The sequence below is a fragment of the Macrobrachium rosenbergii genome, chromosome 42 (assembly GCF_040412425.1).
Source record: "Macrobrachium rosenbergii isolate ZJJX-2024 chromosome 42, ASM4041242v1, whole genome shotgun sequence".
Lineage (NCBI taxonomy): Eukaryota > Metazoa > Arthropoda > Malacostraca > Decapoda > Palaemonidae > Macrobrachium > Macrobrachium rosenbergii.
In genome coordinates this window covers 25,038,121-25,054,096 of record NC_089782.1, presented here as the reverse complement: position 1 = coordinate 25,054,096, position 15,976 = coordinate 25,038,121, and the positions used below count along the sequence as shown (strand labels likewise).

The 15,976-nt window shown below is 35.1% G+C and overlaps 1 protein-coding gene across 1 annotated transcript; it reads right to left on the bottom strand.

Moving 5' to 3' along the window:
* Window positions 1-824: 824 nt before the first annotated feature.
* CTPsyn (CTP synthase) lies at window positions 825-14,093 on the bottom strand. Its single transcript, XM_067085796.1, has 12 exons — window positions 13,781-14,093; window positions 11,785-11,964; window positions 11,192-11,361; window positions 9,335-9,511; window positions 8,921-9,127; window positions 8,054-8,208; window positions 6,895-7,116; window positions 5,815-5,952; window positions 5,329-5,538; window positions 5,067-5,219; window positions 4,820-4,935; window positions 825-2,774 (listed from the first exon to the last, which is right to left on the bottom strand). Exons 2-12 carry the CDS (start codon window positions 11,948-11,950, stop codon window positions 2,617-2,619), a joined length of 1,872 nt encoding a protein of 623 aa, XP_066941897.1. The 5' UTR covers window positions 11,951-11,964; window positions 13,781-14,093; the 3' UTR covers window positions 825-2,616.
* Between the last annotated feature and the right edge of the window lie 1,883 nt (window positions 14,094-15,976).

Below are 15,976 nucleotides of genomic sequence, written 5' to 3'. Positions count from 1 at the left end.
TAGCCAGTTGTCCAGGTCATTTAGTAAACCTGTATCCTTCAAATAAGCTCAAGCTAATGCCAAGGTGATGACCTGTCTGAACACCTGACAAAGCAGAGGTACTTCCTGGTAGTTGTTGCATACATTTAGAAGCAAGTGTCCTTCAGATCCACTGAAAGCATGGTGGTGCCCTCTCTGATGAAGTCCAACCTGGCATGTAGTTTTGATTTTGAGCCTAGTTTGAAGGATACTCATTGAACAGGGAGATGGAAATTGGTCTCCAGCTGGCATTTGCCTTCTCCACAGAGAGGCAACTGTGCAACTCTAGAGACTGGTACTCTACAACTTCCAGCAAAATCTCATCCAAGATCCCTCCTCTTCTGCCAACAGGGACCAGAGCTTCTGGGGATCCTGGAGGGTAAGTCAGGAACAGTACCAGTACTTGAGATACATGGGGCCAGTAGTCCTTGATGATTGGGACCTGGATAATTCCCTCCCAATGACACCAGGGAAAATTTCTTAGTCATCCTCCTTTTACTCTCAAACCATTTCCACTGCAAATATGGCAAACTCTTCTTCACAGGGAAGGTTAAAGGGAAAAACAGCTGGCTTTCTGAAATTTTAATTTTTGAGGTGGCTGCTCCAAAATACACAAATGGGTATTTTGAGGCAGCCACCTAACTTTTTTTTCTTCCCTTGTGATGGCCCAGTACTATATTAGCTAGGTATCATTACCATGGAATTCAACCTAGTTAGTGGACTATAGCCAACTGTGGCTACTTATACTACCTGCAAGATTTATAAATTATCAGTAGTTTGGGAATTAAAGGGGGAATAAGAATATGTTGAAAAACAACTATTTATTAACTGAAACAATGACTTTATGGATGGTACCACAGGGCAAACATCGCAATACTAAAGTCCTGAGGTTCTGGGGTACAGAGTGCAAGTTAAATATGAAAATACAGTATTACACATTTCTCTGATGGGACAAACGCAGAACTAAAAATAAATAATTTCATACTGTGTCACTTTAAAGCTCATTCTTAAATACTTTTACTCAAGTTAGCCACAAATGAATGATCCTTAGGGTTTCAATACAGCCATTCCTACTCTTCACACAAAATTTCATAAACTGCAGTTAGCCAGTCGACATATACGAAATTTATTAAAGACCAACTTTTCATTTTGAGAAAATGCTCATGAAACCAATAATACTACAAAGTTTTGTTTTGTAAAAAGTTGTAGATTACCAACCACATACCCACAGATTGAGTTTCTACCAATAAAAAGTTTTATAACTTTGTTTTGAAAAATATTTTCAATGTAACATGTACCTTTGAAGTGATAATTTAGCAGATCAGGACTATGATCCAAGACCTGTAAATGATACAGGACTAGAATTCCAATTAACTTAGGGATAGTAAGTATAGTATGTCTTACATACACTGTAGAGAGGATACTGTGAAAATTAAATTACAGTACACAGATCTTGTACCATATGAGCAAATTATTCAACAAAATTTACGGTTCTCAACAAAATGAACCCTTGAAGGGAAGTACAAATTAAATAAATATATTGACTTAGTTTCATAGTTTAACAATTTTACTCAAAAAAAAAAAAACAGTATTAGGCATTGCATCTGCATTTTACCTTTACTCCTGCAAATTCCAAATGCAGTGCCCAACATGTCGGGGAAACAAAATACTGCCAAAAGAATAAATTGCTACTTTTAAATTCACTAATACTGAACCCCATATACATATTTGACATGATTAAGAATTTATACATCCAATTTAAAAGGGTATTAACTGGCTTATACATATCTGATAACAAAAATATTCCATTTATAAATCTGTCTACAAAATAATTCAATACAACAATATCTAATGCATACTTTAACGGTAGCCAACGCCAAATAATACCATAACTTCAGGATTTACTCTATTTACAGAGACCAAGGTACATTGCCTGGAAAACTGTACTTTAGCAATATACCTAATCATTTACACAAACCTGACCTACATATTGTGATTAAATAGCATTGCACATGCATGTAGGATGATCCTCTTAAAATAACTACAGAAAACAATACTTTATAGTTATAAAGATTAACTACATTGCTTACCCCACGCCTACTCCATGTTAGAAGAAATATCCTCCCAACATACAAAATGCAGTCAAATCATATGAACACAATTTCTAAAATACCTTGTGCAAAACAGGCAGCTTTAGAGAGCACAACAAAGCCGAACAATGTAAAGATGTAGAGTTGACTCGGTAGAGTTAACTGTACGAGTCCAAAACAAAATAAAAGAAAAAAAAAATCAAGAAATTCAGTTCCTTATTAGTCCTGTTACTCCTCAGCTTTTTTGATGGGCTTCTTGAAAATTATACACGGACCTAAATTACAATTCTAAATTTATATCATTTGAGATATGTAAAGACATCCCACTGAAACTGCACTACTAGTGATTAATTGGCACCTTGAACAAAACTAAGAGCTCATGTATTTATATGCTAAACCATTCAATAACCTCATTAAATTTGCCTATAAGACTGGATTAAATATACTACCATGAACTGATATCTCTGCACAAACACAAGAGCCTAGTCAAGTAAACAGCAACACTGCTTCAATTTTTGCCATCCGTATCAAAACCAGAAGCTTCTAAAGGACTATCTAATGGAGTCCTAGGAGAGGAAATAGGTGGCGATCGTCTTGCTGAAGGGGAGATGCTTGGTTTGTCAGTCTGATTCACTAGCAAGTGGGGTGGCATTGGCAATTCCTCATCTGTAAAAGGAAAATATTTAATGTTATAAAAATAAACATTATAGCTGTGTGTGAAATGCTCAAACATTTCTATGAAAACTCCATAAATACTTTAAATGAACCTGGTTGTTAAATTTAATACAATCTATTTTCTCATCTAAATGGAAGGGTGACTGAGGCAAAGACGATTCTCGTTCAGAGAGCACGTCACTTCAGCACAAGACTGTTCATTCTTCAATCAATTTGTCGGCTTGCTTTGAGGACGTAATACAATACAGCTCAGTTGCAAATTAGTCACAGCAAACTTTGACACAGTCCATGTAATAAAAATTTTAGAATCTCGTAAGGCTTACACAAAGGATTTGTTCTTCAGTATTGTAAGGCTTACACAAAGGATTTGTTCTTCAGTACAAGTTAAAAACTGTAACAAGGTAAAATTCAAGATTATGGGCAAGTTGGGTGGGAAGAGACCAAAAGGTACTAATTAAGAGTAAAAGATAGTAAGTAGCTTATTTGCTAACCTATACGATCCCAACCCCCACACAAAAACAAAAGGTTGGTTATACAAAAATTGGTGTCCAATGAACCCATGTTGCTGATGATTGGCAGTGCCAAAGAAGTGAAGCTTAAAGCTATAAGGCAAGGTGCAGTTAGCTGTGCCTACACAAATAACTAGTTTGTAAAAACTAACAAAAAAATACATTATACAATTTTTATCATGCAAAATAGTGTTAGACTCCCATGAGAGTTGCTGTAATTAAAATTAATGGCTAGGCTTATGGATGTAGACTGACGATGCTCAGTACAGTTGTATCATCATACTTCTCACCCAGCTAGCATTACATCAACTCACACTTCAACACTACCTTGCTTTACACATCACATTACGCAAAAATCAACCAAGTAATCCTCGTATTAACTGACTTATTATGACTGTTAGCTGTAATTGGGAAGGATGGGGTGCTTAGAATGAAAATGTTCAGTTCAAACCACCTTCAGTGTTGAGAAAGTGGGGACTCTGCCTCCAACTAGTAATGAAGACCTGAGGACAATATAAAAGTGTCAGTGCAGAATCTCTTCAAAATGGACTGAGAATAAGTTCTTTGCTGTCGAGTTAGAGCCAATCCATATCATTTGGCTAATAATACAGTTGCTTCAGAAAACAAAATCAATTTAAATATTAGCACCCAGGTTGTATCAGATAGCTTTTAGATCAGACTTTAAGCAACTTTCGCATTTACCTTTAATATGTGCTATATGAGCTTTCCAGTTTGTGGTGTGTATCAAATATGAAGCTTGAGACCTTCAATGTTTGGCCAGTGGTATCAAACTCCCACTTTTAATTCCACTTCATAATTTAGTGGTTAATTTATGTATGAACGAAGATGTACAATATGCATACAATATGTATGGGTATATAGATATCCATAATAAAAGCTGTTTGAGCCCGTTCTAAGAGTTGTAGTTATCAACTCTGTGATCCGGTTAAGTAATTAAACATATATCATAATAATATTCAGATATTTAGATTTGCCAAATATGGGGCTGTACTTCTTTGTGTGGCACACTGGAGATAGTACTAAGGGTTCTTAGCAGCTTCTCTTAAGCACCAGTTGCACTGTTCTCCATCTTTTCCTTGTATTTGTTCCCTTGGAACTCTTCTCACCTAGCTCTCCTATCCTTGAACTTTACCTAGTTTAATTTGCAATTTCATTTGTGAACAAATCCTAAGAGGAGCCATATGAGAGTCAAACAATGTGATTCAATGGTCTTGTTAAACTTATCTAAACTAGCATTATGTTACTTGGGGTAGTATATAACTTTTGATAAATAGTACAAGCTAGTAAAGAATTGTACTTAAACTATAATTCAAGGTGGAATGAAATTCTAGTACTGGAGCAAATTTTTTCTTATCCATTAACTCAAGCATTGTTATTGCTAAGTCAATATGACTATCATTTAAAGGAATGCCATAATCTGATAACTAAATAAGTGAAGCATTCTTCATTGCCCACTATTTATTACTTGAAAATATACCAAAAAATAATAAATACTATTTGCTCTACCTGAAGACTCTGGTGAATCTGTTGGAGACATGCGACAACCTCTTGATAAATACTGGTCGAGTTTGCCACAGGCTGCTAGTATTAGACCAAGATAAGGTGGCGATGGCTTCAGTGGCCTAGGGGAAAAAATTGTAAGTTTAAAAAGGGATATCACACAGTATCATCTGCTGCAAAAATTGACTTTGGTGCATACCTGTACAATGGATATGGCTCAAGTCAAAAATGTGAAAATGGAAGTACAACTTGCCTTGTGAGATATTCTGGGTGATATTGACATGCCACATAGTATGGATGATCTGATAATTCCATTATTTCCATCCGCTCACCATCCACATCTTGGCCAACAAATTTCATACCAGCCTCTTCAAAATCATTTACATATTTGGGGTTGACTTCATACCTAAAAAACATTATCATTATTAAATGTACATATTCCCAACCATTAAATTTGAAAATTTTAAAAAATCTGATGTTCAAATACATAAAATATTTAAAGAAGTTAACCATACCTGTGTCGATGACGTTCTTCTACATAATCAACGTTCCCGTACAGCTGCCTGATCTTAGAATCATGAGTTTTAAATAGTGTCTGTCTTTTGCCAAGTCTCATAGTTCCACCCAACTGACCAGGATTATGTTCTGGCATTTCAATGATAACATGGCATGTACCCTCAGGGGCAACCTCTTGGCTATTTGCATCTGTAAGTGCTAGGACATTCCTGAAAGATTTACAATTATATAAATAATAACATTATCTTATTAGTCTGCTTTTATTTAATAAGTTTAATGAATTTATCTTTTAAGAAAAACAGAAGCAGGAACTTATATCAAAGGAAATATTAATGGTGCACTAACAAAACTATGAAACATGCAATTGCTAGCCTTCAAAATCTGGTAAAACTAATTATATAAATCACTTCAAGTTGTAAGAACTGTGTTATACAGAAGAATAATTAATATTACTAGAGAAGCAACAAAAAGTACCACATATTAACCTTGCAAATTCAATGACAGAAGCTTGTAATCCTAAGCAGACGCCAAGTAGAGGTCTCTTCATTGTCCTTGCCCATTTACATACACTCACTTTCCCTTCCAGGCCTCTTTGACCAAAGCCACCAGGGACTATAATACCGCTGTAGAAATACATAAATTAATAAAAACCTTATTTTTATATTAACCTTAACACAAGTTATTCTGCTTCTGCAATTAATTTGCTGAGAAATAGTTGGATTCCAACCTCATCAAGTCTTGCAGAATTACTAATAATTCACAGGCAAAAAACACACTGATTTTACAACCAGCATGAGGACATTTACAGACTTTATGCATACAGTACTGTACACTAGCACATAACCAAATTTACAATGAGACTAGTTGATGATAAGCTAGCTGAAAGCTATAGTAAGATTGTATGAAGAATTTGAGTTAAATGGTTCAGCACTGACCCATCTGGTATTCATAATTGTAATGCTATATAAAAGCCAATGGGAGCTACTAAATACAAATGACCTAGTGTTAACAACATAAGCAAAATAAGAGGTCCTAGAAATATGGAAAAGTTATTATATATATATATGTATTTGTTCAACAAGTTTTTTTTATATTTAACTTTTTATCTATTACCAGATTATTTATATTTTACCACTACCTTTGAACCGTTTCCACCATGGTAGTGAATAGTCTAATGGTTCCAGTAGCATTCTACCAGTTACTGAATCAATTGTCAGCTCCTATAAGGCTTTAAATTTTTAGAGGTGATAATTAGCGGCTTAATCAGATCAGAGTTAAAATATTTAACTAAAACACTTGAGCAACACAAGGGAAAATAAGAGCAAAGTATATGTTGAAGTTGGACAGTCAACTAGTAAAAGATAAGAGAGGAGAGGTAGAGTTAATGACACAACGTAAAAGGAACATTGCAAAAAACCTTTAGTATCATCTACAAAAACAAGTCATGAACACATGACCTAAGCAAAAGGACAGAATACAAAAGAAGAAGAGCTGAGTATTGAACCAATTTTGGGACTAATAGCCTGACATGTATCTGAAAGTACTAGTAGAAAGCTAGTTCTTACTTAGATTTGCAAACATTCTGCCAAGCTTCATAGTATTTCACAGGGCGGGTAGCCTTGCTCTCCTCTTCTAAATCTTCTGCTTCTATACATTTAAGGTCGAGCTTACGGTTGCACGCAAGGGCAGCATGTTGTAATGCTTTTATCACTGACGCATAAGAATCTTCTAGCTGTGTATACTTACCTACCAACGCAATAATGACACTGTTGTGCATGTACTCATGCCTGAAAAATAAATGTTTAAAATAAAAAATTAGTGTTTAACATAAGACATTCCAGTGTCATCACAAAAATGCAAATTACAGTACATTACGTTATATTGGTAAGTATGCAGTCATATATATAAACATGAGAATATATTAAACATACAAGGTACCAAAACTTGCAAATTCAAAAGAATGCCAGGACCTTTGCAGTACTTCGATCTGAAAATGTGCTCTAGTTATGAGGAATGAACTTAATATTGATTTAATGAATAAACAAAACTTCATGTATTCCATGAAATGTCTGAATTTGCAAGAAATAAAGACAGGATGACTATTTACCTACTACTTACTATAAAATAAATATCAAACATCAACATTATGGTTTCCCACAGATCAATAGACACAAGAGGAATACATTAAACACTACCATGAGTTTGAGAACAAATTCAGTCTGACCAATGTAACGACAAATACTTTTCCATTTATCTCTGTTTAAGAGGCAGGTCTGTTACAGTGGAAAAGTTAGACTTTGGGGCTAATTACCAATCTGCAAAAAATACAATGTTGCTACCTTCATTTTTGAACTAGTAAAGAAAGTGCAACTATTCAAAACAGCATCAGAACCAGCTTTATATGTGAACCAGCCCACTGAGCTAACATTCTGATAACATTTCTTTCAAGGATTTTTTTTTCACAAAACTTCAAATTGTCTATTGTAAACTGCACTCTGAGATTGGATCATGAGGGTTGTCTACCTTTCAACAGAACTCAATATCAATTTCTAATAATTCACTTGCCAATCCTAAGTTAGTTTTATCAATTTACATTGTAAGATTTGCATAAATTAATCCAGTGTTTAATAGCATTTTAACATTTTTCATCACTTTACTATTAAGTACTAGATATTTCACAACACTATCCAATGGCAAGATATCAACTAATAAAAGTGCACTTACTTTGTTGATAAATCTCGCCACTTCTTCATGAAATTTTTAGGGCGATGAGAATCCAAATTAAGACTAAGACGATCACTCAGCAAGTGTGAAAGCTGCTGTTCTTCCAGCATTAGTGGTACAGCATATATACTGTGTGCATCATGCAAGCATATGACCTAGAAATAAAAAACAATCACCAAAAATTCTGCTAAAATTACTGAGAATGGTAGACTTTATATCACACTAGAACAGTTAACTATTTTTATTGCATTCCCTAAGTTATGTCCCTAAGTTATGGCTAAAAAATCTCAGCTGTATCATTTTAGTATTAAGATTTGCACACAAAATACAGAAGAGTTATATGGCTACATGTCCAGCAATTATGGTAAAAAAAAACAGATGAATCAAGAGAAACTTATCATTATCAGATATTTTTACCAACAATAAATCTAAGGATGAGGTTACAAAAGAAATTATGCCTAACTGAATATATCACTTCAAATTATTAGCTACTAAAAATATTAAAAAAAAAATTTTTATTAATAAAATACCAGTAATAACAAGACATTAACAAGATCAAAACCTATATGCCAACACTGCACTTTCAACTGTGATGCCTGCACTTTCAACTGTGATGATTAAGTTAAAATAAAGTTTATCATTCACACCTAGTACAATGTGAAGGTACAAATATTTAACCCATCCACACCTATGGCCCTTGGTTATTAAGTACACCTTCACCATCTACAAAACCAGCAAACTGCTGCATTTCCCTACAGTTTCATGGGATCCAGGAAACATTTTTAAGGATTAGGAGGCCTGTTTTCTAACGTGAACCTTTACATCTCCCCAATGGGCTTGGACTACTTGCTTGTGGTTTTCAATTACCTGTTCTGGGGCAACATGACAAAAGTTAGATATCTTGTGCTTCACAGCTTGATCAATTGGCTTTTCAGAGCGACAAACTATGAAATCTGGGGCCAATCCCAATCCTCTCAATTCTCTTACACTAGCTTGAGTAGGTTTGGTCTTGTGTTCCCCAGTGGATGAAGGCTGTGGCACTAGAGAGACATGAACCACACAAATATTCTCCCTCTGCAAAGAAGGAAACATTTATTACACAAACAGGTAATTCTAGAGTCAGTTTGACATGCTCCATGTATTTACACTAAGCAATTATATATAGTTTAATTATCTTAAACATTTTGAAGACCAACTATCTTTAAACGGAACAATTACTTGAATAAATTCAAAAGCTATTAATACAGGTACAATATACTGATACTAAGCACATTTACTAACCTTTACTCTAAACTGAAACTGTCGAAAAGCCTCGACAAAAGGCATACCCTCTATGTCACCAATTGTCCCACCAAGTTCAATAATACAAACTTCAGGATCAGCTTGGTCACCGTCAACAGGCCGTAGGGCTACAGTTTCCACCCATTCTTGAATGGCATCGGTTACATGGGGTACAACCTACATGGAAAAAAAAATACGATAAAAATATACGTACAGATTGTCTAAGTGCCAAACCTTTTTATATCTTTCCAATACTGGCAGTCAAATGCAGGAAATGTACTTATATCAATAAGGCATGATATATTTAATATTAAAAACCAATATCATTTTCTGAAATACTTTTAAGTTGTGCATACAGTTAAAGTTATGTATTAAACCTCAACCTTAAAATACCATGTCACTGATCCGAGGCTTAATTTAACTTCACACAGAGAACTGGCTGAAGTGTGCCATCTCTTTTCAGCCTTATACTTCAAATGTTACTTGTTTTCTAATTTTCTGAGGTTTCCTAGCTGTCTTGGCAACTTCATTTGCTACTTCAGTTTCCAGTCCTAAATTTAGAAATGACTCCATTAGGTCAGAGGTCAGCAATATTAGCCTACAAATAAAGATATAATCTGTAATTTTGTGTCCTATAAGCTTCATTATAACAAATGGGATTACCTTGGCCAGTAATTTCCTTCCAAACCTCTGAACTGCACAAATTCAGTGCCTTTGACATTTAATAGCTATCAGCAAATTTTAGGAACCTTATAGTTCTGGGCTTGGAGACTCAATGACATCAGTCATGCAGCACTTCCTTCTCAAGTGTTCTATAATTCTCTGGTAATATTCTGATAATCTAACATGGCATACTATAATGCCAAGGTATTCAATAAAAATAGCACAAGAATTTTCAGACCTTTTTTTTTTTACAAAAGTTTCCACCACAGTAAACTATTCCCCCTCTGTGAACACATTTTACAAGAAGCCAGTCTTAACTTTTGCCTCCTTTAAACTCACAGTCCATTTAGATATGTCAACTCTCTCTTCTGTGAAGAAAACCCAACAGCTATTCCTTTGACAACACTGGTCTTTCAGCTCAATGCAATGGTTTTGAGCTGATTACATGTTTGTATTGTGTACTACAAACCATTTACCTTCCATTAAAGATGCATATGAATAATGAATCTCATTAGTACAGGACAGGCATCCAAGAAGATGAGGGAAGATGGGAATTAACAGATCAGCTTTAAAGGTAATGACCAAGGATGCCTACTGTCCAAAACTCAAATGCAGCATCAATCAGGTCAAGAATTTTCCACATACATTTTGCTTATGGTTTTCTCACTTCCAATCTTTTTACTACTTTTTCTCCATTCCAATGTCTGATCCAGGCAAACCCTTTTAATCCTGAAATTTGATCCAATTAGTCTAAATACTGATAAACCAAAAGTTGGACATTTCCACCACACCTCCAGGCTGCACACTGACATGTACTGATAACACCAGCCTTCCAGAACATTTAGGAAAGCTGTTCATTCTCGACTTTACTATTAATCTGACAATCTAAAAGATCTATATAAAGCCTAAGTATAGCGTAGAAAAAAAATCCTATCGACTAACACTACTTTTCATGCTCTCACAACCACTGAAAGGGGAAGAGGTAGAGACACTAATCTGGAACCCTTCACTGTTCACTTTACCCTTCAGTCCCTACAGCTATTCAATATAAAGACAAAAGAATCCAGAATTCTGTAGCCACATTAGAACTAACCTGCCCTATTTATCACTTTTTAGTACAAGTTCATCTAAAAATGCAACCCAAAAAAACTAAAAGAGTGAACTCCAAACTGACTTTAAGGCTCAAACACTTACCTGGACCGTTTTCCCTAAGTAGTCTCCTCGTCTTTCTTTATTGATAACAGATTGATAGATCTTCCCAGTCGTTATATTGTTATCACGGTGCAAAGTGACATCAAGAAAACGTTCGTAATTGCCTAGGTCAAGATCCACTTCACCTCCATCATCCAGGACAAAGACCTCTCCTGGAATGGTTTTCAAATTACCAACAGCCACAAACAGAATTAATTTTTCTAATATATACAGTGATGTCTTCAGGGAATCTTTTGTGCCTTAATTTCTCTTACCCCACAATTGTCTGTTAAATGTCCTTGAAAATATCTACAAATATAAACAGCTTTTTATGACAAACTGCATTTGATTAACAAAACTGTGATTTCTACTATAGTATATCATTATGTTCAAGATATAACATGATATTAAATAGTTGAGAATATTAAATTCAGGTGGTATCCCATCCCAATTTTACACTGGTCTACTAACTGAAAAAAAAGCAAAACAATAATTTACATTACTCTGAATATATCATACATATAAAATTGAAGTCTGGCTTCAACAAACAATCTGAAAATTAAACTTAAATTATCGGCAGAAAGCTATGAACTTACCATGTTCATAAGGGGAAAAGGTTCCAGCATCAATATTGATGTATGGGTCAATTTTTATCGATGTGACATGTAGCCCACAGTGCTTCAGAATAGTTCCAATACTGGATGCAATGACTCCTTTCCCTATACCCGATATTACACCACCCGTAACCAAGATGTACTTCATTGCAGATAATAATCCTGTAAAAATTATCAGATATTCACAACTTAAGTAGGGTTTTAATGGGGCTGTGGCTATAAAAACTTGCGTTATCATCGTTTCATATGTGAGAATGTTGTGAAATACTGTACTTTTTAAGACAGACAGTCAGTCTAAAATGGAAAGAAATTACTACAATCACAGTTGACAGTACTGGCAGTCTCCGGTTAACGGCGGGGGTTCCATTCCCAGCCGAGCGCCACTAACTGAAAATCGCCAATAACCAAAAATCACTGATAATTATGGTGATAAATGGTGTTTACGATGTTGTAAGTGCCAATAACCTGCTTATCAACACCAATAAACCGTTTACTGACACCAAAAATCACTTATTGTTGCCGAAAATCTGGTTAACAACATCATTAGCCAAGTGCCGTAAAACCTGAACGCCTTAACCAACACCATCGATAAGCGAGGACTGCCTGTACTAAACTAAAAACAAGGGTCAAGGACCTGCTGCTAAACCTGGTCATTACCCTATTTGTTCACAGTCCCTATTCAGCAATAAGCAAAAACTTTAAAGTCATTTGCCTCATTCTTTTTATTCTATGCTAAAACCAAATTTCTGGGTTGTTTTGAGTAAAAAGGTAATCATCCAGCACACAAAAATGACACATTCAATCAGGGTGTTAAATGGTAGTCGCTCTCGATATGTGTACTCTAACAAATACTACTGAATAATTGCGGGAGACAAATTATCTTTAAAAGTTTACAAAAATTACATGCTAAGTTAGAGGCAGACTTCAAGTTAATAACATATTATAGTGAGCATCTACCTGAACACTGTAACATACAAAATTTGGGAATGACTATAGTTGCTTCAATAACACCGACTCTAAAAAAAAATATACAAAAGAAACATGAATATTAATGGAATCTGGTAAAAACAGAACACACAAGTTATAGACAGGGTTTTGCAAAATACGCTAAAGGGAGAAAAAATATTTAGCTACAAATAAAAAATGAAAAAGATGCCACAAATAAAAAATTAAAAAGATGCCTTCTTCATTATGAAAGTCAAACTTCACAGTAGGTTGTCCCTGGAACTCTGATATGAATCTGAGAAATTACTTTAAGGAAAGCCTCTAAATATCAAAGAGATGATATTGAACATTACACTGTTGAACTTTATATGCAAAACTATCAAGCACAGTGTTGCGCAATTACTGTGTCCATGAAAATTAGCTAAAACTACCCTAAGCCTAACAGACACCCGGGAATAGGTTAATTTAAACAACAAATAAAGCCGTAACAGAAAACAGGATTAATGTTTAAAACAATATGGTGACACGAACAGCCCTATGTTTGCAAGGAAAGTAGTTTTCGTCATTAATACAAGTTACTAGACTAGGTTAAGCTCTATGACCCATTACTTTAAACACCTGATAAAACAAATAAGCCCCTAATAATGTGTATTCTAGTCTACACCTGGAGTGAACGAGGTAAAATATTATACGTAAGGGAGTGGTCAAGTGTGGCCCCATTAACACAAAGTGAGGCCGCTCTGAGCTAGGGTACACCAAGCCAAAGCACATGAGAATGTTATCAATGGGATATTTAAAGTCACCCCATGTGAAGTATGGGGTCTGTTTAAGCAATGAGAATGAAAAACAGTCTATGGGCCATAAGGACAATGCGATCTCCTGAATCAGGTCGCCATGCAATGCGAATTTGACAATATGGAACACCTACTCAACTTCATTTCCAGAAGATTATTCTGCAAAACTTGACATAAACTCTGAACGTTACGCTTCTCAAACTTTGATATGGTTGATCAAAATGTGAAAATGAACTTACTATAAGTAAATTATAGCCTGGGAAGTAGGTTCTTAGCAGGTTGGAAGGAGTAGTTCGGCAATTTCTCGTCAAACTGAGCGCAGTCGACGCGCGGTGCTGAAGAAAACATGGTGGGATAACTTCCACGAACTGGAGTTAGATTTTCGTCTCGGAAATTGGTAGTGTCCTTGGTAATTCCTGTCATTTTTTTCCCGTCTCGCTTTTGCGCCTTACTTCTTTAGTTCTATCAGCATTGGTAATTTCTGGCTCAATTTTGCTGAAGTAACGTTTTCCACCAAAAAGGATGGCTCTGGAGAAAAACAAAGCAAGAGTCACTGCATTGTTTATCTGCCAAATCAAGGATGAATCATCTGCGTCGAAAAAATTCCACTGATGCTATTCCTTTTCACCAGGCAAATCTAGATCAAATACTACAACTATGAAATAAATCATTACTCTGGGTATTGTTGCTTTGAGAGTACCTTTAGATTGAGACACGATGTTCTGTGTAACAAGACAGGAACACACAATAAAAAAAATTGTATAGTCCTGGGAGGACGAATTATTCTGTACAAAGCGACTGCCAGGTCAGGATATGGACCTCGTATAAAATTATTATTATTATTATTATTATTATTATTATTATTATTATTATTATTATTATACCTATACCTTAAAAATGATGGTATTATAATCTGAGGCATCTGCAGCCATATACTTTCTAGGAAGGCATATAGCAAGAAAGGCTGACCCTTGATGGGACTGCTCAAAGGTTAGTGTCCTTATCCTAGGGTGGTGGCAATGCCAGTGGAATCTTCCACTTCTCAAATAACCCTATTTAGAAACTGGTGACGTAAAGACCAATTTTACTATCTCAGTTCTTTGGATACGTATGTGTTTAGAATCAGTGTTATTATATTTTTTTCACTTCATCTCCTATTCTCTTTTAAGTCAATGGTAAGTTGGTGACTTTAAACTGAAATCACTGCACATTATTCCAGAAGCTTTCGCCTAATAAAAACGAAATTTAGTTCACTTGTTTAGCGCTCCTTCATACTGTGTGGGGTAGATCATTTCTGAACTGTGTTCATTATTCAAATTCTCATAAAATATTATCATTGCATATTTTCACCTTGAATAATCCTTCCTCCCAACACTTCCGACTTTTAGCTACTTTTCACCAACTATCGTCCTCGATTCTTTCCACTCAAAACCGTCTGATCCATCCTTTGAACTGTGCAAACATTTTAACCATATTTTCATTTACGTTATCTCTGTATTTCTTACACTGGCAATTTTCTTGTGTCCTTAGACTACATCAACAGTATATCTCAATAGCTTTAGCCTTTTGCATTCAACATCCACATTGTTCTTCCACACATACACACTATACACACATACACACACTGTATATATATATATATATGTATATATATATATATTATATATATATATATATATATATATATATATATTATATATATATACACACACACACACACACACACACAAGTACGTGCTGTCTGCCACTGGTGAATATCTTCCAGTTAAATACATATAATGGATTTTTCCAATTTAGGTGTGATCTCGGCGCTCATTTGATATACTGCACATAATTAGCAAAGATGACCTATCGCCGAAGCCGGTCAGGGCAGATTCTCCAAGGTTACTTAAATTTAAGCGCTAACATATACGTGCACACATACATACAGATACGTGCATGTGCATACATTTCTTTGCTAAATGCACATTCTTTTCATGCTGATATCACTGGATTTTACTAGTTATTTTCCACTTCTCTGTCCAGTGCGGTATCACTGTAAGCCACAAAGGTTCTGTAAAAATGGACAGATGAATGACTTTGGTCTGTCAAGAATTTTATCTAAATTCAACCAATATTACATTACGCTTAAATTAAACATTTCAGACACATTCCATACGGCAATCTTCTCTCCTTTGACAACCAACAGAATAAAGATAAATTCGATTACATAACCGCATTTATTTTGGTTGGCCTCTAATTCTTACCTTGACGGCCTCTCTAATGTCAGGAAGTGTATGCAACGAACCTTGCTTATTTTCTATTTTACTTTGTTATTAGATCGTATAACTTCATTACAGCAGTGCACCGTTTGAGGCCTTGGTTTGCTGCTTTCTCGCGACGCTCGATAAATAATTTCCGTTTGCTTACTAATTCGTTGATTTATGTGAAATGAG